At 48.4% G+C, this 23,711-nt stretch overlaps 3 protein-coding genes across 4 annotated transcripts; 1 reads left to right on the top strand and 2 right to left on the bottom strand.

Annotated features, from left to right (window-relative positions):
• Window positions 1-2,135: 2,135 nt before the first annotated feature.
• Window positions 2,136-4,487, bottom strand: THAP11 (THAP domain containing 11). The gene has a single exon (XM_081275005.1). The coding sequence runs from the start codon at window positions 3,693-3,695 to the stop codon at window positions 2,793-2,795; it is 903 nt and encodes a 300-aa protein (XP_081131131.1). The 5' UTR covers window positions 3,696-4,487; the 3' UTR covers window positions 2,136-2,792.
• Window positions 4,488-8,978: 4,491 nt separating this feature from the next.
• CENPT (centromere protein T) lies at window positions 8,979-14,360 on the top strand. 2 transcript variants are annotated; one of them, XM_081275000.1, is made up of 13 exons: window positions 8,979-9,135; window positions 10,263-10,317; window positions 10,467-10,554; window positions 10,644-10,740; window positions 10,861-10,997; window positions 11,141-11,177; window positions 11,398-11,546; window positions 12,177-12,377; window positions 12,652-12,741; window positions 12,981-13,074; window positions 13,668-13,844; window positions 13,932-14,036; window positions 14,146-14,360. In XM_081275000.1, exons 1-13 carry the CDS (start codon window positions 9,029-9,031, stop codon window positions 14,267-14,269), a joined length of 1,461 nt encoding a protein of 486 aa, XP_081131126.1. In that variant the 5' UTR covers window positions 8,979-9,028; the 3' UTR covers window positions 14,270-14,360. The 2 variants fall into 2 exon arrangements, with proteins under 2 accessions (XP_081131126.1, XP_081131125.1); XM_081274999.1 differs by having other exon boundaries at window positions 10,227-10,317.
• Window positions 14,361-14,531: 171 nt separating this feature from the next.
• On the bottom strand, window positions 14,532-20,260 carry TSNAXIP1 (translin associated factor X interacting protein 1; the record flags this gene model as incomplete). Its single annotated transcript, XM_081274998.1, has 14 exons — window positions 20,148-20,260; window positions 19,876-20,002; window positions 18,579-18,672; window positions 17,891-18,087; window positions 17,379-17,514; window positions 16,780-16,949; window positions 16,539-16,698; window positions 16,332-16,462; window positions 16,048-16,173; window positions 15,758-15,910; window positions 15,519-15,628; window positions 15,188-15,314; window positions 14,986-15,092; window positions 14,532-14,772 (listed from the first exon to the last, which is right to left on the bottom strand). Exons 1-14 carry the CDS (start codon window positions 20,243-20,245, stop codon window positions 14,532-14,534), a joined length of 1,977 nt encoding a protein of 658 aa, XP_081131124.1. The 5' UTR covers window positions 20,246-20,260.
• Between the last annotated feature and the right edge of the window lie 3,451 nt (window positions 20,261-23,711).

Raw genomic sequence — 23,711 nt, 5'->3', positions numbered from 1 at the left:
ATTGTGGTCCAGCGGAAGCCTCTGGAACACGAAGGTTGGCGCCAGGGTAGGGTCAGGGCTCTGTTGTCGCTCGGTCCCAGCGGGCCGGCCCCGCCCAGGCTGTGCGGCCGTGGGTGGTTAGCCCCGCCTCTGTAGGAGGCCGGCCTGGCCCCGAGCTGGCCGGGGCGTCCCTCCCTGGGCCCTTGGGATGTTCGGCTCGCGAAACCCCGCTGCCTTTGGGCTCCGGCTGCCAATTCGAGCTGAGCCGTGAGGACTTAAGCCAGCCCGGGCGGAACCCAATTTCTGCTGTCCCACCATTTGGGAGCTCGGCCCTGGGGCCAGTTGGGCCTAAAGCTGGTTTCCAGCAGACTAGACTTCTTGGGTGAATCTCAGATGCCCCTCAGGTGGGGCTTTCTGGAGCGATTACTCACATTTCTACAGCGGGATCTTCAAAGTATTCTAAATTTTGTCTTTTCTTTCCAGCAGATAGCTATGAGTTTGATTTTTATTAAGAGAAATAACTAGCTCACCCAAAACTTTTCCCGATATTTAAAGGACTAGGAAATCAGTAAACCCTTCTCCCATCCTTTGCCCTTTACTTTCAACGCCCTTTTCTTCGTTTCCCTGGTAACACAAACATCTGAAGGAAAGCTTATCTGTAGGTCAGGTTCATGCTGGGCAAATGGCTCTGCAGCCAACCTAGGACACCACAAGAAAGGGAAATAGCTTTAAGCCTTCTCTCCTGGCCTAAGATCTCTCAGTACTCCTGTTTTGCACCTTTAGCCACCCACACTTGCCTCCTGGGGATGACTGGTAAGATCAAGCTAAACTTGATTAAATCCCAGGACTGTTCAGACCACTTTACCTATCTAAATGCTTCTACTACTCAGACACTGAGAACTCTCTTCTATTACCTGCTAGTGGTACACCTGCACCTGGGGCTTTTCTTGCTCTGTGAACTGTCCTCCTCCTCCCCTGGAAATCAAAACAGGTTGTGTGCAAGTAACCTCCAGACACTGGAAAGGGTCCAGGGAGTGCTGCTGAGAGGTTCAAGAGAAACAAAGTACATCAGCAGCATCCCTTGAAAGAACAGGAGCTCAAGGATACACTAAAGAGAAAGACCCAAGCCTGGGAAAGCCTCCACTCCAAGGAAGGAGAGTGGTGATATGTGAGAGACCAGTCTGATAAGGCTCAGATGGTCTGGAATTGCAGAGCTATGCTTCTACCATCTGATTACCAGCCAGCTAGTCCTTGAAAGGCAAAGATCCAGTCCGGTACCCCAAGCGCGCCCCTATACAACCTATGCTGTACCCTCCTTCCTCACAAAAGATTGTTTCCCACCTCAATGCCAAGGGACCAGAAGGGAAACAGATTAGTTTTCGGGCCATTCCAGGTCACAGCCACACAGGTGGCTCTGTTCAGAAGAGAAGGAAGTCATTTAATAGTGCCCCATCACTCATAGTAAACAAGATAGCTCCAAAGGCATTCACCTCTAGATTGGCTTTGAGCTAAATTACTTGGAGCTATAGATTAAAATGTTACTCTTTCACCCCCCCCCCCAGTAGCAGTCAAAAAATAAAGGCAGCCAAAAACATGAGTCAAGGGCTCACAAATTCCAACTCCTTAATGCCCTCTTTGGATAGCTCTTTCACACTGAAGGTGTCCCAAGGCCAAGGTATCTGTACAAGAGTCCCGAGTACTGCAGGACCCATGGCTGCTTCCAGCTGTGGTCTTTGTGGCTTAAGTAATTGCATGCATATGTGTACCCAACACTGTGCTAGGCCTTAGGAAGGAAATGATGAGCAAATTTCAATACCAGCTGAAAATTTAAGAGAATTTAAAACTCTCAGAGATAGGAGGACCTGAACAGTTCCTCTTAGACTTCATCTTAGTCTCAGTTTCACCTTCTTGTTAAAAGGACATAAGGAGAAAACCAATGAGACTTTCAGTGCAGTTTCCAAATTCTTTGGGGTGAGCTGGGCCAGGAACTCTACAAGGACCTTGAGGCCAGGGTCCATGTGCTTAAGGTCACTTTATAGAGAAACCTGAAGAATATCTATTCTCAGGGGCATCCTGGTCTTTCAAATAGGCCTATTTCCCCAAATTTCAAGAACACTTAGCTGAATTTTTATAAAAATAAAATGGCGAAACAAAAATAAAAACCTTACTTTTTGTTTAATTTGTTTTGCCAAACAAACACAGTGAAAACTTTAGTCTGACTAATTGTACAGAAAATAGAATTTGTAACCAGTAGCAAACATAACAGGATAAACCTAAGTCCCTGGCAAGCTGGATCTCCATCAGCAGGTCACCCAGATCCCCCATAAATGACCTCATGGATGGGGAGGTTCTAGGAGGAGGCACAGATCAACTAGTCCCCATTAGAATCACAGGCTGCACCTGAAAAGGTTAACCATGAAAAGGAGAACTGATGTTATTTGGATCTTTATCACTACCCACAGTAGAGTCTTCTCTGTTTGCTGGCAAACCTTAAGGTGTGGTTTTCCTAAACCCATAGTTCCTGGGCATCCCACCTGCATCCCTCCAGGGTAAGTTTCAAGTTCAGTGATTCTGAAGCCTCTGCCTAACCGGAATCTGCAACATAAAGTGGGGAGAAAGGGTACACAAAGTCATAATTGCTGGTGTCACCAATTAAGTCAGAAGCCCCAAGTGAAGGTGCCAGATCACCAGCAAGAATCCAGCTGCCCTAAGCCTCAGTACTGTCAACCACACTACTGGGGAGTTCCAACATCAGCCTGAGGATTCCTAGGGCTGCAAGGTCCAGGAGTTCTGCAGACCGCAGCGGAATCCATTCACATTCCGTGCTTCTTACGGATGACAGCCATGGCAAGCAGACGATCCTTCTCACGAAGTTCTTCGCGCAGCTTGGCCTCGGTGAGACGCAAGTGGCGGATGCTACCCTTCATCTCTTTCATCTTCACTTCCATCAGCGCCAGGATGTCCCGCTGCTCGTTCAGTTTGCGCAGGAGCTCCTCCTCCGTGGTGCCAGACGACAAAGAGTAGGAATGGTCGGAGCCAGTATCTGGAAAGCCCTCTTCCCCTACTACCACCAACTGGGGGCCCATAGGGCACTCCGCGGCCTCCAGACCCGCTGTAGCAGCCTCTAGCTCTGACGCGGCAGCTGCGGCGGCTGCGCCCTCTGCGGCTGCGAACTCCACTTGCACTGTAAGGTCGATGGGCTTCACATCTTCTCCAGTGGGAGTGGTGGGCGCAGGCGGCACGGATCCCGGAGCTTGGCTGCTGTCTACAGCGGCCTGAAGGGTGAGGAGCACGGCCGCGGAGGCAGACACCAGGTTTGGCTGCAACTGGGCGGTCTGGCCAGTGGAGGCGGATGGCGAGGGTTGTTGTTGCTGTTGCTGCTGCTGCTGCTGCTGTTGCTGTTGCTGCCTGCGGCGGGCGGCCGCGGCCCCCGCGGGTCTGCGCGCTACTTTGCGCTCATTGACGCCGCGCAGTGGGAAGATGGTGGGAACGCGCACCGTATAGGTCTTGCGGCCGCCCTGGAAGTGAACGCTGCAAAGACGGTGGCCCGTGGTGGGCTGGAAGGTGGAGAAGCACCCACTGACGCCCGCACGGGACACGTTCTTGAGCCAGAGGCGCCGCAGTTCAGCGTCCTTGGGAAACGTGTAGAAGTGCAGCGCCTTGTCCCGGTGAGAGTTGTTGTAGCAGCCCGGTACGCAGCACGTAAAGCCAGGCATGGCTGCGCCGCGCGGCTCGGCCCGGCCCACCGGCCTCTTGAGCTCTTCGACGGCCCGGTCCCTCCGCCGCCGCCAGCCCCTCGACGGGCGGCGCCGCACGAGGCCTTAGGTAGCCTCCCACTATTGCCGCCGGGCGCAGGCGGCCCGGCCCGGCGCCCCGTGCCCAGAATACGCTTCCCGCCGGCCCGCGCCGCGCCACCCGCCCGGCCGTCCGCCTGCGCTCAGGAGTCGGCCCGGGGGACGCCGCGAAGGACCGCCTGGAAAGGAGGACTACGCCCCCCACAATGCACCGCGCTAAAAGCCGCTCACTTCCGGGAGGGGGCGTGCTTAATTCCGGCTGCTTTCCAGGGCACCGCAGCAGTCTCCCGAAAAAAATTCTTTTCCAGACCCGGATCATCCTTGGCGGGCGAAAGAAGTGTGTTCTGTTGGAATGCTGTCACATAGACTGCTGCTTACAAGGACCCGGAATCCTGATGGGGTTGGGGATAAGGAGGCGTGCTTCAGCAGTACGCAAGCGCTATGGGTATGCCCGCGGAGACTACGAGTCCCATGATGCTTCGCGCGAACTCTGCGAGTGTGGTTCCGAGCGCCGCCTAAGGAAAAGGTCCGGTTACTGCGGATTAGGATTCGGGCAAGATTGTGCTACCTGCTAGAAGCTGCCCCCAAATCCTGAGTGTCTTTGAGTGGACAGCGTTCTTGGGAGAGAAGGAAACCTGGGCCTCGGTGCCCCGAAGGAGCTCAGGAACCACTTTCTCTGCCTTGGAGACTTCCGACTCAGCCTGATTTGACTCACTTACATAATTTAAATCACTACTAGGCAACTATTTGCAGTACATAGGGCAGGGGGCTGCAAGGAGCCAGAATGACCAGGCCCCTTCCTCTTGGAGCCAGAAACCCTAGGATTAGGATCTGTCTTTTCAATAATAGATGTGAATATTGCAAATAGATGGCTAGTCAGAAGTAAACGTACAAATTAAGGAATAGGGCAGAGGAAAAAATGGAAGTGATGGTGATCAGGAACCTAGAAAGTTAGAACCTTTAAGTCCTTTTTATTTTTAAACAATTTTTATACTTATTTTTAGTTGTAGTTGGACCCAATACCTTTATTTTATTTATGTGGTGCTGAGAATCAAACTCAGGGCCTCACACATGCAAGTCAAGTGCACTACCGCTGAGCCACAGTCCCAGCCCCAGAACCTTTAAGTCCTTGATTGGAAGTTGTAGCCTTTTCTTGGCCCTTAAAGGGCATGGGAGCAGACAGCCAGGGTAGCAAAAGCGCTGAAAGATAACAAACTGGGCCATGTTAGAGAACTTGGTATTTTATTCTGCAGGTAACTGGGAACCATCGAAGAGTTTTAAGTAAAAGGACTTGCATTGTAGGTAATACCTCTCTCTCTCCCTTGACATCTTTGGGAGAAAATCTTTTAAAGCGTAATGAGGCTGTGAAAATGAGAGAGGAGCCAGGCAATAGACATGGAAGTTACCTGCAAATTAGCCTTTCTTTGCAGAGTTCTCCATTTCTCCCATTTTTTTTTCTTGCCCCTTTTCACCCTTTTTCCTGACTCCCCCCACTCCGGCCCCCTTGTGGTACTGGGAATTGAACCCAGGACCCTCTCTAAGCTAGCTTCAGCCCTTTTAATTTATTTAATTTCTTTGTTTTTATGGTACTGAGGATTGAACCCAGGAGTGCCCTACTGCTGTGCTATGTCCCAGCCATATATCCATATATATATGGTTTATTTTTTATTTATTTATCACCGTGCTGAAAATCAAACCCAGTGCCTCACACATGCTAGGCAAGCACTCTACCATTGAGCCACAACCCCAACCACAGGCCCATCCCCTTTTAAAATTTTATTTTGAGGGCTGGGGATGTGGCTCAAGCAGTAGTGCGCTCGCCTGGCATGCGTACGGCAAAAAGATGGAATTGGGAAGGGGTATATATTCCCCAAAGATAAACTTAAAATAACCCTTTTTACTCTAAACTTTTTAAATTTGGATTCATCAGGACTTAGTGCTGCAGAAAGGCATATGTGTCCAAAAAATGTACATAAGCCCAAGGTACTTTGGAAAGATATTCTAACAGGACAATGGAAAGGTCCTGACCCAGTAATTGTCTGGGGTCTGTTTGTGTGTTTCCACAGGAAGAACAGCAGCCGATTTGGATTCCAGAGAGATTAACCAAGGTCCTGACCCAGTGATTGTCTGGAGTCGGGGGCCTGTTTTTGTGTTTCCACAGGGAGAACAGCAGCCGATTTGGATTCCAGAGAGATTAATTAAAGCAATTTCTACAGACCAAAAAGAAGATGATTTGGCTCAAATACATAACAGCTGATATCCAAAACTCCAGTTTGGCTATTCTTACATCTGCAACAGAACCAGGATGCTTTTTTCAATATCTATTTTATTATTGCCCTTTCCCATATCATGAAGTTCTATTTTGTTTTTTGAGCTCATACAGACCTAGGTTAATATTTTGCTGATCAGTTCTATTTTTTTTTGACTATAGAGTTTTTAAACATTGCAATGGAGATTTCACCTGTAAAAAGTTATAAGGTCTTTACTATTATGTTATGTGTTGTATGTATTATATTATGTGTGCACACTTGTGTTTTGTGTTATATGTTTGAATGTACGTATGTCCATATATCATATATGATGAGCGCTCATGAAAAAATGGATCCAAATATTTTTTTTTTAATTCACGTGATTTAAATGGGTTAATTTAAATTGGGTAAACAACTGTTGAGGATTGTTTTAATATGTGAACAAAAAAGGAGGTTAACAGATCTGTTTGTTTGCTTTCACCTTTCCTTTTCATTATATTTAATAATTCTCTTCAAGATAATGTAAATTGTTAAGAAAATTGTTTTCTTTTAGTGCCTTCTGGAATGTTACACAATTTTTTCTTTAGCCGTTATTGCCAGAATTCCTATCTTCATCCCAGTGCCAGTGAAGACAATGTAAATTGTTAAGAAAATTGTTTTCTTTTCTTTTTTTTTTAAAGAGAGAGTGAGAGAGGAGAGAGAGAGAGAGAGAGAGAGAGAGATAATTTTTTTTAATATTTATTTTTTTAGTTCTCGGCGGACACAACATCTTTGTTGGTATGTGGTGCTGAGGATCGAACCCAGGCCGCACGCATGCCAGGCAAGCGCGCTACCTCTTGAGCCACATCCCCAGCCCAAGAAAATTGTTTTCTTTTAGTGCCTTCTGGAATGTTACATAATTTTTTCTTTAGCCATTATTACCAGAATTCCTATCTTCATCCCAGTGCCGGTGAAGACAAAGATAAAACCAATCTACAGCTTCTGCAATAGCCATCACCGAACTGCTTGCAGAACTTGCCTAGACTATGTGTCACTTGGATGCATTGTGAACTCACTTGTATGCATTGTGAACTATCTGTTGGTGCAGCGACTTGTGGTAGTGTTGGGGTATTTTTGCTGATGATGTCATCGGTGGTACAAATTTTCCAAAAGGAGCCGTCAATTGGCTTGGTGTATCTTCCTCCCTTCTGCTTGTCATGATCGTTCAGCTAAAATTTGGGGGCCAACAGAGGTGAGGCAAAGAACCCCCCCCCCCCCCCCCCCCCCCCCCCGCTGGTACAAAGACCTCTCCACAGGTGTGGCTGTATACTGGACCGGTAGTCAGTGACGGCTAAGATCCAATTGCAATGGTACCAACCTAAGACAGGAGGCTGACGCCCTGAGATCAGCTCATCCGATGACAGGTAAGGACCATATGTAGTATTGGACAACCTAAGGCAGGCACAGTCCCTAAGCCACATGCTTGTTGTTTAAACAGAGAGGGGGAGATGTTGAGAGCCACAGCCAAAGGGGCCCCAGCAAACTTAAAGCTGCCAGCAAACTTCCAACTGCTGGCTGATGATTGGCTCACAGGGGCCCTGGCTTACAGCGGCCCCAGCAACATCTAGCTGATTGGCTCCTCTGCAGTGATGTTCATTGGGCTGTTTCCCGCCCTTCAGACTGCCAGCTGATGACTGGCTCACAGCTGCCCCAGCAACATCTAGCTGATTGGCTCCTCTGCAGTGATGCTCATTGGGCTGTTTCCCTGCCCTTTCAGACCACGGAGCTGCTCATTGGGGGACTTCTTTGGCTCCGCCCATGTGACCCAGCCAATGGTCCTCAAGAGCAGGAGGATTGGGGGAGGTGGAGAGGCTTGTGGGTGAGAGGCTTGTGGGAAGCCGGTGGTGGCAGTTGGGCTCTGAGGGTTTTTCTTGAGGAGCTGTTTTGTTTGGCAGTGTGTGGTTCTAAAAATAAAGTTAGTTTCTTTTGACAAGTGGCTCCTGAATTGTGCCCAGCCAGACAGCGGCAATCCAGGTTGGTCTTGAACTTGTGATGCTCCTGCCTAAGTTGCTGGGATTACAGATGTGCTGCACCCGCCAGGCAGTTCTATTATTTTCAGAAGCTAGAATCTAATTTTTCTTTGCTCCTTCCCCACTCCCCCACCCCTAAATACTGGGGATGAAACTCAGGGGTAAAGTAACTGCTGAGTAATATCCCAGCCCAGCACTTTTTATTTTTTGTTACTTATTGAGCCCAAGAGTGCTTTATCACTGAGTTACATCCGCAGTCATTTTTATTTTTTATTTTGAGACAGGGTCTCACTAAATTGGCTCGTTAAATTGCTAGTCTGGTCTAGAAGTTGTGATCCAAGTCTCAGGGATTACAGGAATGCGTCACCGCGCCCGGATCCCAGCAATTAATTAATTAATTTATGTTTCATAAGGTCTCGCTAAATTGCCGAGGCTGACTTACTGGCCATCTTTCTTAGTCTCCCTACTGAATTACTGGTATTACCGGTGTGGGTTATCACACGTTTGTTTTGTTTTAATAACAAATACAAATATGCCTATTCACTAGTGGAGGTGGCGCACGTTTGTAATCTCTGCGATTTAGGAGGCTGAGACCGAAGGATCGCAAATTCTAAGCCTCAGCAATTTAGTGAGACTCTGAATCAAAATTTTAGAAAGGGCTTGGAGATGTAGCTCCGCGGTAGGAGCACCACTGGGTTCAGTCCCCAACACCCGTCCCGACACGAATCTTTATTAGGTGGGTTTCAGCCTTGTCTTATAGATGAGGAAACCAAAATTTGGAGTGGAGCACACAGTTGCCCAGTCTTACGTTTGGAAAGGCTGCCTCCAAAGCTATAGTTAGCAATCACCACGGTTAGCGCGGCGCACCGCGGGTAAGGCGAGAACTTCAATTCCCGTGGGGCTGTGCGGAAGCATCGCGATATCTTCCTTAAATGCGGCGGCGGGAACGCAGTATCGGCAGCTTCCTGTGCGTTGGCGAAAGCCGGAGGCGGAGAGGATGGCCGACAACTGGGACAGCGAGCCTACTATTCGCACGGTCCTGCAGCGCGTGCTGGATAACGCGGATTCGCGTACCCCTCGGCGACCCCGGAGTTCCGGGGCTGGGTATGGGAAGGCGATGCAATTAGAAGGACCCGGGAGTGGGGTTTTGGTGGGAGCCAACATCAACCCCATTTGGAGAGGGCAACAGTCCCAGAGAGAAGCAGAGCTCTGGGCACCGAGAATTGCTCCGCTCCCCCAGCCTGGCTCGGCCAAGCTGTTTGTGCCCCTACCCTGGAGCTCCAGGCAACCAGGCCTCGGGACCACAGAGTGCACTCTCGGAGTCTTCCACTTCTGGAGTCAGAAGGATGCTTGCTAAGTTTTCTAGGCTGTTTGGCCAACACCACCCAGGGTGTGTCCAGACATCTGCCCTTGCCTTCCGGGTGGTCCCCACCTTTTCCTGCACATTCAGCCCTACTCTGCAGCTCTCAGCTGAAAGATGGGAACAGAACTAGAGAGAACAGCCTTCGCAAAAGTCGGGAGACAGGAACTAGAAAGATGTTCTACTAGGGAGCAGGAATTTGTTCTGACTTGGAGGGAGTGACCCTGGGAGAGGGTTGTGGTGATCTCATGGGGCAGAGGGTGCATAAGTGGGAATTTGAGACAGTTCAGTCCTTTCCCTTATAAAGGAGTGGGAAGTCATTTATGATAGATTTTTTTACCTATGAGTGATGAGATAGAACCTGTGCTCAGGGAATATTTATGTGGTTCTGAGAGTTACTGGACTGGGGAGACAGAATTGGGTGACCCATTTTAGTCTCCCATCAGACCCTGACAAGTAATCAAAAGGGTTAAAAATACTTAAATAGCCTTCAGACTTTTAAAAGTGTTTGGATGGAAGCTCTTCCGATTATTCCTCTTGTCTGTATGGCTAATCCCAACTTATCCTTTATGGTTCTGCTAAAGTCACTTTGTGAAGGCTTCTTCAGTACCCCTCTGGATCAATCATGGTCCCTTTCTTCCCATACCTAATAGTTCTCTTTCACACACATACTGTTTGACACAGAGGCTATGGAAGGCTCAAGTGGTTTCTGGGTTCTTATCTCTAAGAGAAAAGGGCTTTAAACCAAGACCCCTGGTGAAAGCATGTCTCTGCATCATATAGCCTGTCATTTCAATTCCCTTACATAATTCTTAGAAAATTGGTCTTTACACAGTGCCCAGAGAGCCCTACTTAAAACATCTTCCTCCAGGAGGCTGAGTAGCAGAACAAAGACATCTGCCAAACAGCGTTCCCATGGAGTCAGGGTAAGTGCCCAGTCCACTGATGACTATAGGGCCCAGACTGCCTTCTTGGGGCTATCAGGTCTATTTCTGGAGCCCATCTTGAAGGACTCCCCAGGCAAAAAAAAAAAAAAAAAAAAAACAGACTAGTTGCATGATGCTTTCACCCATAGTCTATTGGCAGACTGGCCCACATTCAAGTCATTGGTAACCTAAAGGAACAGACACCCCGGACTCTGGTAGAGAACATCCTAATAACTGGTGAGTGGGCACTGATCTGCCAAGCAGAGATAGGCACCAGTCCTGTGCTAGCCCTCATTCAAGGAAGCCTCTGCTGTTCTATTCTGCAGCCCCAAAATCTTCCATCCTCACGCCAGAGGCCGTGGTGAAGCCAGTGCCAGCACTGCAGGTGGTCCAACCCTCCAGAAGGGAAAGCAGTCAGGGCAGGTACACAGTGAACTTTCCTCCTGGGCTGGGCTGTTGAGTTGTTCTGGTCTGGGCACCTCTTGGTTCCAAATGCCAAAGTTGGGCTTCCTTGCCTGTCTGAGATAAGATCTGTCCTCATAGCCTGGAGCTACAACTTCCTGAACTTGAGCCCCCCACAACCCTGGCTGCAGGTCTGCCAGCCTCTGACAGGAAGAAGCAGAGGTTGAGATTGTCAGTGTTTCAGCAGGAAGTAGACCAGGGCCTGCCTCACTTGCAAGGTAAGGCCTAGGATACCACCTGTTGCTCTCCTCTGCCTCCTGTTTTCTGAAGAGGCTTAAGGAGGCCTGAGGGAGAGCATTCATGGACTCTAATAATTTACCGTGATTTCTTCTTTTTACATCTTCGTTCTGGTCACTGACAGAGCATCCTGAAAATGCTGATGCCCCATCCCTTACCAGGTATTATTCCCTGTTCTGGGGGTTGATTGAGTAGAGGCTTGGGGAGAGAGGTTCTTACTGATGGAATCTAGCTATATGATCCCTGTTGGTTCTAGCCTCACACACTTGTGACTACATTCTAAAAGATGAGAACCCCAAGAGCAGATAGGGGCATTCCTTTGGGGACATTGGGCTTTCCTGACTTTACCTGACTTTCCTCTTGCCTCCTCCCTACCACCAGCTCCTTCAACCTGACTTTTGCTACACCTCTTAAGCCACAGTCAGTGAGGAGACCTGGTTTGGCTCGCAGACCTCCCCGCCCCCGTGCTATAGATGTGGGTGCCTTGTTGCAGGATTTGCAAGATAATTCCTTGGCCTTGGCTCCTCCAGGTAAGGTTGAGGTTTTGCCTTTCAGCATTTGGGAGAAGGTACTTTCCTATGACAGATTGGAGATACTCCTCACTCTGGGGTTGTATCCCTCTTGGTGGAATCAAAGATAGCATTTGAGCCTGGCTAATAGGTCTATGAGGAGTTTCTACTTTCTTTCCATGGTTATTGGCACTGGCCTTGGTGGAGCTCAGTCTGAGTGTCTCCATTTCTTCCAGAATCTCAAATCCTTGAACTACAGGGGTAGGGTAGGAAAAGGGTGTGGTCTGGTGGTTGAAACTCATTGGAAGAATGAAAGGCGGATTCATGATCAGCAAGCCAGTTAGAGCTGACCTGGGAGCCTGATTCCCTAAGACAAGTCAAATTTATCAGAGTAGGAAAATTTCTGGGCCAAAGGAAAGTGAAGAGTACAGGTAAGGGTAAACAGTTGCAGGTGGGCAAGCTGTGGACCAAAGGCAGGAAGGTAAGCAATGAAAGCAGTGGAAGGGAGATGAAGTTTAGGGTGTAGGTCATCTCTCTCTGAGACCACTCAGGCAGGGCACACCCATGGGGCCAATTGCTCAGACCCTGGCAACTCAGTATCAGCAGGTTAGCCTTTAATACACTGAATGCCAGCTGGCTCTTGATCTTCAGGTGACAGCCTTAAAACCCCTATTGCAAATCTGCCATCGGACACTGTACTGGAAGACACCCAGCCATTCTCACAGCCCTTGGTTGGCTGCTCCCCCAGTGTATATCGCTCTCTGCCCAACCCCTTTCCTACTGGTACTGAAGATGCTGAGAGGACTACGGGGGACAGGACACAGAGCAGTGGACCTGGGCTACAGAACCACAGTGAGTATGTAGGGCAGGTGGCCTGGAGCCAAGCTTAGCTTGGGCAGGTTAACACTGTTGATTTTCCTTCCTCAAGCCCTAACACTGTGTTCCCCAAAGCATTCTGGCTGGAGGTTCTTCCTCCACCCAAAACAGTGTCAGTGTTAGACCAGAAGATTTCACATTAGTGCCCTGGTGCTGCCTCTGACTTGGTCTTTCCTCAATGAGTGGGGCTCGCCTTGCTGCTCCATCTTTACCCTTCTTGGAGCCACAGCCTTGGCCTGTTTTGTTTCAGAAGTAATGGAAGCAGAGGAATCCCAGGAGACTATGGAGGCAGAGGAGCCAGAAGGATCTTCAGAGGATGAGAACACCTCTGACAGGCCAGGTAAGAAGCCTAGTATGTGGATCAGTGGGTAAATGGCAACAGGTGTGTTGAGGCCCTGCACACACAAGGGGCTTGCCTGTATTGTTTCTGGGTAGGGAGCCAGGGAGACTCTGAGGGATACTTATTTAGCTGGAGCTAGTTGAGGCTCTTGAGAAACAGGAAAAGACTTTACTGGACCTGTATAACTGGGTGAGATGGGTCAAATGTGAGCTTCCTATGACCCTACCCTTTCTCTGCAGCAAGTCCACAATTGGCATCCAGCACACCCAGGTTCCTTCAGGCCAAGCGACTGCATTCAATTCTTGAGCCAGCCCCACCGCCTGATGTTGCAGTGTAAGATTCCATGACCCTGTTACTCATGGGCCTCTTGGGAAAGGGCCAGGCGCTGAAGTCAGCATTAGGTACCTTGCGCACAGTCATCCCCTTTTCCACAGGTATACAGATGATTATCTAGCACAGCAGCCTGAGCCAGTATGAGGAGATACTTCCCAAGGGCATATCTGATCCTGATGCCTACCTCCAAGAGCTTACGGGAGCTAGGGTGAGGTAGATGTGCCTAGGTCAGTGTGTACTCAGGGCTTCCTGGAGGAGGATTAGCAGAATTGGGACAGGCAGTGATAAGACTCCTGAGGGGAGAAAATGTTCATTCTGAGGCCAGGGGATCGCAGGCCTGAGTAAGTACCATTGTATATGATGAGGCTAGACTTGGACATTGTATCCAGACTGGACAAACAGGGTCCAGGGAAACACTGGACCCAACTTTCTGTGTGGTCCCAAGTCCACTGCTTCTCTGTAGATGGTTGGGATTGCTGGTCCAAGCTAAGGAGCACATGGACTCAGTCTTATCATGAGTCAGTAGGACTTGCCCTATTAGGGACCTTCTCAAGTAAAGCAGTTTAACCATCTCTGTCCATTCCTGCCCCCAGCTTGTCTTCAGAGACTAGGGAGCCTGTGTCAGCCCGGCTTACCCCCAGACCCCGAACTGCTGGCTCCAGGCCCCGTCAAGATTCCTACAAGGCTGGACTGAACCACTATGCAAAACTCTTCAGCTTCTATGCTAAGATGCCCATGGAGAGGAAGGCTTTTGAAATGGTGGAGAAATGGTGAGTCTTGGACACCTGGATGGAGAGTGGGGCCTCTCAGATTATGAACAGACTGTTCAGTCTGCTGTAACCCAAACTTCTTGGCAGCCTAGAGAAGTATTTCCAGCACCTTTGCAATGACTTGGAGGTATATGCTGCTCATGCTGGCCGAAAGACTGTGAGGCCAGAAGACCTGGAACTGTTGATGCGACGGTGAGTGAGCAGAAGAGGAAGGCTGGGTGCGGTGAGTGAGCAGAAGAGGAAGGCTGGGTGTGGGAGTGCTGGTACTGATTCCCTACACCCCTCTCTTCCTCTGCTGCAGGCAGGGCCTGATCACTGACCAAGTCTCATTGTATGTGCTTGTGGAACGACACCTACCCCTGGAATACCGGCAGCTGCTCATCCCCTGTGCATTCAGTGGGAATTCTGTCTTCCCTGTGCAGTAGTGGCGAGGCTTCAATATGCCGTCTCCCCACTTGAGGCCTCTTAACCCCACATAACCCTCCAGCTCTCCTCCCTGTCCCCTAGCATCAATAAATTGTGACAAATAGAATATTCTGCTTTTTGGTTCATATCCTAACCTCCCAAATCCTCCTTCCCTTACCACCCAACATCTCAACATAGCCTCGAAAACGGTATGGGTTCAAACAGTTTAGTACTAAACATTGTATTAGCAGCACTGAAGCTCTCATCCGATCCATGATGGTCCTAGCTTGTAGGCTCTATGTCTCGAGGCCCTATGCGCTTGACATCAGCCATCTGAAGCTGTTCCAGTGCAAGCCTGAGACACAGCTTGGTGCCCTCCTCCACCTCGTTGCCTTCCTCTGGAAGTTCTGATATGGGGAGCTGAAATGCCTGGCTCAGGTAGGTGCTCAAAGTCTGCTTGTCCAGGCTGGGATCAATGTTCATCAAGGCCCTACGCATCTTGGATAGGGTCACCTCATTATGGCTGCCCCACAAAAAAAGAAGAGAAACAGGCTTGAGCCTTCTTCTCTGTAGCCCAAACTCTTAAGGTGCTCTCCTTTCTGCTGGACTTGAGCAGTTTATAGTGCCCAGCAGAAAGCTCAGTGTGCTCAGGGGCCTGAGATGCCACCCTGTGGAACTTGACTTGTGTGGGAATCACCAATGGCCAAGTGGACCTATAGGCCCCAGGGTCACTCACAGTTCCAGGCCCAGCTCCTGCTTTAGTTCACGTAGGTACTCATCCTTCTCAATCACATACTGTTGCCACAGCTTTTGCACAAAGGGATCACTCTGGCCCTCCTCATTCTGGAAGAGGCCACCAGGCAGGGTGAGGCCACATTGAATGGGGGCCAGTCAATGCTAGGGTAGGAGCTGAGCAAGTTCTTAGACTCCCTACCTACCTCCATAAACAATGAGCGGTAGTTGAACAAGTCTGAACTGTTGCTGTTGGGATGCCAGCCCCCTGCCTCCATCAGCTCCTGAATTTGCTCTTCCTTCTTGAGGGGGAAAGTGCTCTTAAGGATGTTGCTATGGGGAAACAAAAGGACAAACAAGAGGACTGGCAGAGGCTGCCCACCCAATTCCCCACACCCTTTTCTGCCATCCCCATTAGTGTACAGAAGAACAGCAATCTCTGAGGCTGTGACTGTTCCTGCCAGGCTTCTTTTTTCCCTGTATTCCTGGCCAGAGGAGAGGTGCCGAAGTTTGGTGTGGCCAGGACAGGCCTCTTACCTGAACTGCTCCATGCTTAGTAGCCCCTCGTTCTGACTGTCAGCATTGGTCATCTCTTTTTGCAGCTGGGCTACTGTTTCCTTCTGGTTGATATACACACTCTCTGTCCTCTATAGAAAGGAAATTATTCACTAACTTGCTGCTTTGTGGAGTGATGGGGGCAGTGCTGGGCTATGCTGAAGACAAAGGTCCCTCTGTCTCCCTGAGGGAACCAGGTAGGGAAACAGGTCCAAGCTTACCTTTCCCATTAGAACTGCATAGAATTGACTCATGACTTCATTGGTGTGGAAGAGCTTGATATTCTCAAAAATGGTATAAGCCCAGGCTATGGCATCACTGGGCCCAAAGCGATGCTCCAAGAAATTGAAGAAGAAATCTGGAAACTTTTCTTTCTGCAGAGTGGGGAGGATGCTTGGTCAGCATGTCCCAGGGTTGGCTGACCCACCCCTATTCCCTAGCACCATGAGGGGACCCCCTAGAGGACTTGATATAAGGCCACACTGGGCCAACATGACTGGTGAGAGCTGACCTGTTCCTGTGCCAGACGTTCCTTCCAGGCATCCTTAAGGATGTTTACCACTTCCTTCTTGCTTGGTTTCTTGTTCTCCACAGGGCCATCAAACCGAAGGAAAGTGGGGATGGTTTCCCCATAACCCTGGAAGGCATGGTGTCCGCTCATGTCTGGGCTACCTGATATCCCCACCTCCAAGCAGGGAAGAGCCCCAGATGGTCTCCTTTAAAGCTCAACTCTCCTTAATAGCACAATCTGACTATTCTGACTTTGACCCAAACTTCCTGCTAGGAATGCCCTACCAGACCAGGAAAGGAGTCTTTCTCCCGGAGCAGGCCTTCGCCAATCTCCTCCAATAGCACATCAACCAGCTGGTCACTGTTCTTGTCTGCTGCCAGCATATGCCAGCGTTCTTGGCCTCCAGCCACCACATCTGCAGAAGGGGAGAAGGACCTGGAGTCCAGTTCATGTCTTTTAGCAGACCCTGGGGCCAGGAAAGTCATCATTACCTTCACACTTGGTCCAGTTAGGTCGTGGTGTGGACGTACGCTGGATCTCCTGCAGCTCAGAAAAGAACTGGTCTCGTTCCTTCAGTGTGCTCATGTGCATCTGTAGCAGTGAATCATGCTCCTTGCAGACCTCTTCATAATCAGCTCGCAGACTGTCCAGCTGTGGGTAAGGTGATTGGTCCTAGTCACCCACCTGCTTAACCCTGCCCTACCATTCCTGGCCCTGCTTGCCCACCAGCACCTGCTCTTGAAGATCCTTGTTAATCTTTTCTTGCATTTCAAAGTCTCTCCTGGGTACCACATCTCCAAAGTTGGCCTTCATGGTGTTGAGTTCCATCTGTGTGCGGGTCAGATCTTGCCGGGTCATCTTCAGAGCCAGGGTTAGCTTTACGGGGTCCTCCCCCCAGACGCCTGCCAGGGGACCCATCAGCCTGTGTCACCTTGACTCTGGGGTTTGTAGCCCAGGCCTGGGTTGAGTATCCCTTAGCATACCCAAGATTTTTCTGCCTTATCTGCCTTGAATCCCCCGTGTCTTATCCACATGGCTACCAGCCTAGGGGTTCATTCTTAAGTAGTGAAACCCACCACATGTGTTACTAGGCCTGTCTGGTCCACAGGGAGCCCTGGCTATCTCAGCTGCTAGGAGTATTCCTACTTAATGATCCCATGATTCTCGTCCTACTCAAAAGATTCACAACCCTTGTTAGTAAAAGGGACATGTCCCACATGTATGGGTACAGAATGAGCAGATATTACAAATCTTGAATGAATGGGGTGAGTGATGAGAGCCAGACTTTTCTCCAGCCCTTTGAGAGGGGAGAGACTCTTGACTCAGGTTACCTGGGGACTGGGCTAGTGACATGTCCTCCCGCTGGTACCGAAGCTCATTCAGATCTCCAATGAGGATCTTGCGGGCATCTCGCTCACTGAGGTAGTGCAGGTACTCCTCAGCCAAGTTCTTCCTCAGTTTGGACACCTGCTAGGACAGTGGTTGTGTGGTCAGGAGCTTTCTATGGATCCCTGTAGGCAGCCAGTCGATACAGGGGTGGGATGGGTGTTGGGTGGTCCTCAGCTTAGGAATAAGAAAGGTTGAAGAAGGAAAGCAGCATTCCCAAGAACCCAACAAGATGCCAGTGCTTCCTCCTGTGAAGAAAGTCTGCTGGCACTCAGGGCCACACCAAACCTGTTTTGAGCCCTGCAGCAGGTCAGAGGATAGAGGTAACAGATGCTCTGGGGAGGGGTTAAAAAGGTAGATGGAGGGTGGATAGGGTTAGGAGTAGCCTTGTGCATAATAAGGTCACCATGAGGGGGCAGGAATTCAGGGACTTGGTCAGTACATCATTTTCATTCACCTCTGTCTGCAATGAGATCTTCTCTTCATTCTTTTTGTCAATGAGTTTTAACAAATTCATCTTCTCTTTCTTGAGCATGGAGATTTCATACCTCTCCTCAGCCCTCATAGCCATGATTCTTTCATTGCAATCCTCGTTCAGAGTGACAAGCTTGGCCTTCAGTGGCTCCAAGGCACGAATCTTCTCCCTTTGGTGGGCTAAGCAGGGATGGATGGAAGAGTCCTTTTGGAGCCATGAAGAGCAGCCAGGAGACAGATCCTAAGGTCATGGGTAAGTGGCTATCACTTGCAAACACCAAGAGTCTATACTTGCCTGTTAAATGCCATGGTTCCTAGTTCAGACCTTCTCACACTTGCTTTAAAAGCAAGGGCAGAGTCCAAATGAGGATCAGGGTTGCTACTACACACTTAGCCCTGCATCTTTAGTCCTAAAGCCACAATCTGCTTTATACCTTTTGAGTCTGAAAAAGGACCACCTCACTTCCCAGAGGTGCTCACTCTTCTGGGGTTCCCTCTCAAGGACAGGAGGAGGTGATGTCCTCTGGGGAGCCCTATCACAGAACAGTACATGCAAAAGTGACCTCAAATCCCAATTAGTAGTTGCCCCAACCCTGCTGTGGAGCCTCAGAAAGAATAGAATCCTCTGCATCCATTGTAGGCTGGGCTCATGAGAAGGGCTGTGTTCTTACCCAGCATCACCTCATATGCATTCTTGATGGAGGATAGCAATGGTTTATATGTTTTGAAATCCTCTATGAAGAACTCAAAGATCTCTCTGTAAGGCTGGGAAAAAAAAAAAAAAAAAGGAATCCTGTCAATTCCTGGCTCATAGATGCCACCCTTTTATAGGAACCCATGTTTTTTTTTTTGTTGTTGTTGTTGTTTTTTAACTGGGCACAGAAGTGTTCCCAGGTAACACAAATGAATGCCCAAGGCATCACCAAAGTTTTTCATGGCACAATGGAGCTGGGGAGCAGCTGCCTGCAGGCCTCTGCTGGTCTGTGAGGCATGGTGAACCATCATGGGCCAGGCACTCTGTCTGAGCCCTGTCTCTGGTTCCCGGGTAACCAGCTTCTTGCTTTCTAACTCCTGAATCTGTTGGCCTCTCACCTGCCATCCTGGGGGAAGAGGTTGAAGGTTCAAGCCTGCCTTAAGTTCCAGCTTCATAGTGGATGTATGGTTTTCTATCCCACTTGGACACAGGAAGATTGTTTTTTGTTTGTTGTTTTGTTTTTCTGAGATGTTACTCAGGTGTGAAGCAGGGACCTCTTGATTTGCAGAGAGGTAGCACTGTTTACTGAAATGAGCACAGGCTCCAGAAGCAGCCTTGAGTTTGAGTCCCACCCCCACTACTCCTAGTGGTGTGCCTTCAAGCTTCTGCTTCCTTGTTAGTGCTGTAACTTCTTTTTGTATGATTGTGTCCAGGGCCTGGTACATGTCTGGGGCTCAGTAAATACTTCAGTCAGGATTAGGGCAGAAGTCAGGGAATCCCTGCCATCATCCCTATTTGAGTCCTTCCCTGATATCCTAATATGTACTGGAATTTGTGTTGCATCTAGACTGATATCTCTCTCTCTCTCTCTCTCTCTCTCTCTCTCTCTCTCTCTCTCTCTCTCTCAGCTTTTTCCTCAAGCTTGGGGTTGTTACTACAGGGCTGGTGGACACTATGACTTCTGCTTGCCTAGCTGACAAATTTGGGCGCTATTTGCTGACATAAAATAAGACTCAGCCTGGATCCTGGAGACTGCAAAAGGGACTAGAGGCTGCATCCAGTTAACCTCACTCAGATGGGTACTTACCAGCCTCACTAGGGTTTTGGTTCCATGCTACAGCTTTGCCCTAGCTGGCTTTGTCATAGGATATGCTTCTTTTCAGGGAAGGAGACTTCAGAGTTGGGAGAGGTCGTCTCCCCTGAAGGTGTGAAGTGCTCAGTTCTTTGAGTAAGGTTTCTTCCCACCCTTCTCACATTTTGTCTGTAGCTCTGACCTGCAGTCTCAGTTCCTGGGTAGAATCCTTGCCCAAGTCCAACAGAAGGAGCTCCTTGCGTAGGTAGTTCTCTAGTTGCTCCAGGTATCTTGGCTTGGCAGTGCTCATGGGATACTGCTTCAAGCTACTGCAGGGAATGGTGGACTGAGATGTCACTAGCATCCCACAGGCACTTGTACCCTGGGTCTGGGATAGCCTATGCCTCTGCCCTGCCTGCCAATACAAGGTCTGGTCTGTAACAGTCCATCCACACTGGGCTGACCTTAACTTACCCGACTTGCTTCCAGGAGTCATCTGAACAGGGCTTTCGATTTTGCAGAATAGTCTGACCACTGGTGTATGTGGGCCATGGGGACAGGTGGCCACCCATAGATAACTGAAAGGTCTTTAGGGAGGGACAGATAGAGTTACTATGGCAACATTACTCCCCTTCCTAATGTTCCTTTCCATCCCCCTCCCACACTCCAGGTGGTTTTTTGATTTTGTTTTTAGAATATCTCTTAATAGGATTCATAACTAAGACTGTTGTTCTTGAGTTTGAGAGGGCTTGGGTTAAATCCTAGATTTCCCTTATTCGCTATATAACCACAGGCTTCACTTCTCTGAGCCTCAGTCTCTGCATCTGGGAAGTGGAGAAGATGGTAGTCCCCATTGCATTGTATTGAGATGAGACTGCCATGAGAAAGTTTAGTGTGTGGAATACAGAGATTCTGGCACCTGCTAGGAACTCAGTAAGTGCTGAGCTCTGCCTTGATTTTTTTTTTTTTTTTTTGGCTGGGGGGGGTGTGGTACCAGGAATTGAACTCAGGGGCACTTGACCATTGAGCCACATCCCCAGCCCTATTTTGTATTTTATTTAGAGACAAGGTTCTCACTGAGTTGCTTAGTACCTTGCTTTTGCTGAAACTGGCTTTGAACTCACAATCCTCCTGCCTCAGCCTCCCAAGCTGCTGGGATTATAGGCATGCACCACTGTGCCCAGCTCTGCCTTGATTTTTTTTTCCAAAGAGATAGAGAGAGGGGGGAGAGAGAGAGAGAGAGAGAAAGAGAGAGAGAGAGAGATTGATTTTAATATTTATTTTTCAGCTCTTGGTGGACACAACATCTTTATTTTATTTTTTAATTTTTTTTTAACAATTGTCACAATTTTCTGGTACTATCTTTTTTTTTTTTAAAGAGAGAGTGAGAGAGGAGAGAGAGAGAGAGAGAGAGAGAGAGAGAGAGAGAGAGAGAGAAAATTTTTAATATTTATTTATTTTTTTTTTTAGTTCTCGGCAGACACAACATCTTTGTTGGTATGTGGTGCTGAGGATCGAACCCGGGCCGCACGCATGCCAGGTGAGTGCGCTACCGCTTGAGCCACATCCCCAGCCCTTTTTTTTTTTTTTTTTTAAAGAGAGAGAATTTTTAATTTTTATTTTTTGGTGGACACAACATCTTTGTTTGCATGTGGTGCTGAGGATCAAACTCGGGTCGCATGCATGCCAGGCGAGCGTGCTACCGCTTGAGCCACATCCCCAGCCTGTCTTTATTTTATTTTTATATGGTGTTGAGGATTGAACCCAATGCCCCGCGCATGCCAGGCGAGCGTGTTACCGCTTGAGCCACATCCCCAACTCTCTGCCTTGATTTTTAAGTGTGGCTTAAAATGTGGCTCTACCGCAGAGCCACATTCCCAGTCCCTTTTCTTCCTCTTAATAAAAGTATTTTAAGCTATTTATTTATTTATTTATTTTAGAGAGAGAGAGAGAGAGAGAGAGAGAGAGAATTTTTAATATTTATTTTTTAGTTTTCGGTGGACACAACATCTTTGTATGTGGTGCTGAGGATCGAACCCGGGCAGCATGCATGCCAGGCAAACGTGCTACCGCTTGAACCACATCCCCAGCCCCTATTTTAAGCAATTTAAATAAATGCCTTGTGAGTGCTCCTCTGACCCTGTCCCAAACATTTTGAACATGTTGGCTTAACATTATTTCTGGTACATATTATATTTTAAGTAAAAGTGAATCAGAGAACATATGAATTTATTTTAAAATTTCTAGATGGATCCTTAGCACCACATAAAAATAAACAAAATAAAGGCATTCTGTCCATCTGTAACAAAATTTCTAGATGGATCATTATTTTAGAGCTATACTGTCAGTTCCTATTTCCATTGCATAATATCAGCAAATGCAAAGTATATAGTTTCTGATTTAAAAATGTGTTAAGACCAGTTGGGCTTGGTGGCACATGCTTATAACCCCTATTCAGAAGTCTGAGGCAGGATTGCATATTTGAGCCCAGTCTAAGCAATTTAGCAAGACTCTCCCAGAATAGGATAAAAAATGCAGAGGAGGTAGCTCAATGTAGAGTGCTTGCCTACCATGTGTGATTCCCTGGGTTCAATCCCCAGTACTGAAAAAAAAAGTTAAGATATTATCTGTGACCTATAATCTGATTGCTTTGCAAGTGCATTTGTGTGGTACTGGGGACTGAACCCTGGGGCCCTGTTCACTTGTCACACCACTCCCACCACCCCCAGCTTCCCTCATGTCCCTAGAACCCAGCAGGACCCAGCATGACTATGGACCCAGAAATGCTTGATGAACAAAGGAATGATGAAACCCTAGAAGTAGACTTTTTATGTGGTGTTGAGGATTGAACCCAGGGAATCACACATTTTATATATATATATATATATATATATATATATATATATATATATATATATATATATATATATATATATAATGTCTCCATGACATATATTTCATGAAAAGATTTGAAAAAGTCAGGTGTGGGGGGCAGGGGATGTGGCTCAAGCGGTAGCGCGCTCGCCTGGCATGCGTGCGACCTGGGTTCGATCCTCAGCACCACATACCAACAAAGATGTTGTGTCCGCCAAGAACTAAAAAATAAATATTAAAAAAATTCTCTCTCTCTCTCTCTCCTCTCTCACTCTCTCTAAAAAAAAAAGAAAAAAAAAAAGAAAAAGTCAGCTGTGGTCATCAAATCGTAAGTTTTCTTTTGAAAGACTATCAAAATTGATGTGATTATTATAAAAGTACAAAATAACCCTGGAAGATACCTGGAACCTAATCCTGGGGAGTTAATAGAAAGTTTTTGAGTTTCAAAAGGCCAGTACTCATATCTGCTCCTTTTGCCGTGAGAAAATATGCTCGCCCTACTTTGATTGCAAAGGTGCGTAGACACTTGGTAATCAGTGGTAGTGGCTGCGTCTTTGCCAGGTTATCATGAACAGCTGGGAAAGGCCTCCATCAACAGTGGCCAGAATGCAGTATTCCGGATAAAGGGGGGTGTGGGGGTGGAGTGCTGGCGAACAGGGTTGGGTTGGGCGGTTTGAAGCTCTCTGCTTCCCTCTGTAGGTGAAAATGGGAAGGTGGCCCTGGGATCCAAGGGAGACAGGCGGGGGCGAGGGGGCAACAGCGCCACCTGGTGGTGAATATGGCCGCGGAGAAGAAAGAGCAAATGAACCTGGCCAGAGGTTCACCAGTTAGTGGACAGCTGATGAAGCAGGGAGCAGGGCAGAGCTCACCTTGAGGGGACTGTACTTCCTCTTGGCGGAAGAGTCCATACTGACCCCTTTTTCCTCCCTCTACAGGGATTTTGCGGTTTTGACTGTCTTCAGTCTCACGATGTGTGTGGCACCTGAGGTCCATGTGTCTCCAAATCCTCCACAAGGGACAAACTCACCAAGAGGAAAAGCACCACACAGCCCACAGCCCACAGTGTTCCACTGTGAGCTAGAGTTGTTTTCGCAAATGTGTTTTTTTCTCTGAGATTTGAAGATGGGTGTTTTGTTCATTAAATGATAACAATCCTATGATCCT

Source organism: Spermophilus citellus (assembly GCF_964194105.1).
Source record: "Spermophilus citellus genome assembly, chromosome: 18".
Lineage (NCBI taxonomy): Eukaryota > Metazoa > Chordata > Mammalia > Rodentia > Sciuridae > Spermophilus > Spermophilus citellus.
The sequence above is the reverse complement of the archived record's forward strand: the minus strand, read 5'-3'. Positions and strand labels throughout refer to the sequence as shown.

Excerpts from the sequence above, each read along its gene's own strand:
- CENPT (XM_081274999.1), top strand. The coding sequence starts at position 9,029 with ATGGCCGACAACTGGGACAGCGAGCCTACTATTCGCACGGTCCTGCAG. Across the intron at positions 11,178-11,397 it reads GATGCCCCATCCCTTACCAG|CTCCTTCAACCTGACTTTTG; the intron begins GTATTATTCCCT and ends CCCTACCACCAG. Across the intron at positions 13,845-13,931 it reads TTTGAAATGGTGGAGAAATG|CCTAGAGAAGTATTTCCAGC; the intron begins GTGAGTCTTGGA and ends ACTTCTTGGCAG.
- THAP11 (XM_081275005.1), bottom strand. The coding sequence starts at position 3,695 with ATGCCTGGCTTTACGTGCTGCGTACCGGGCTGCTACAACAACTCTCAC.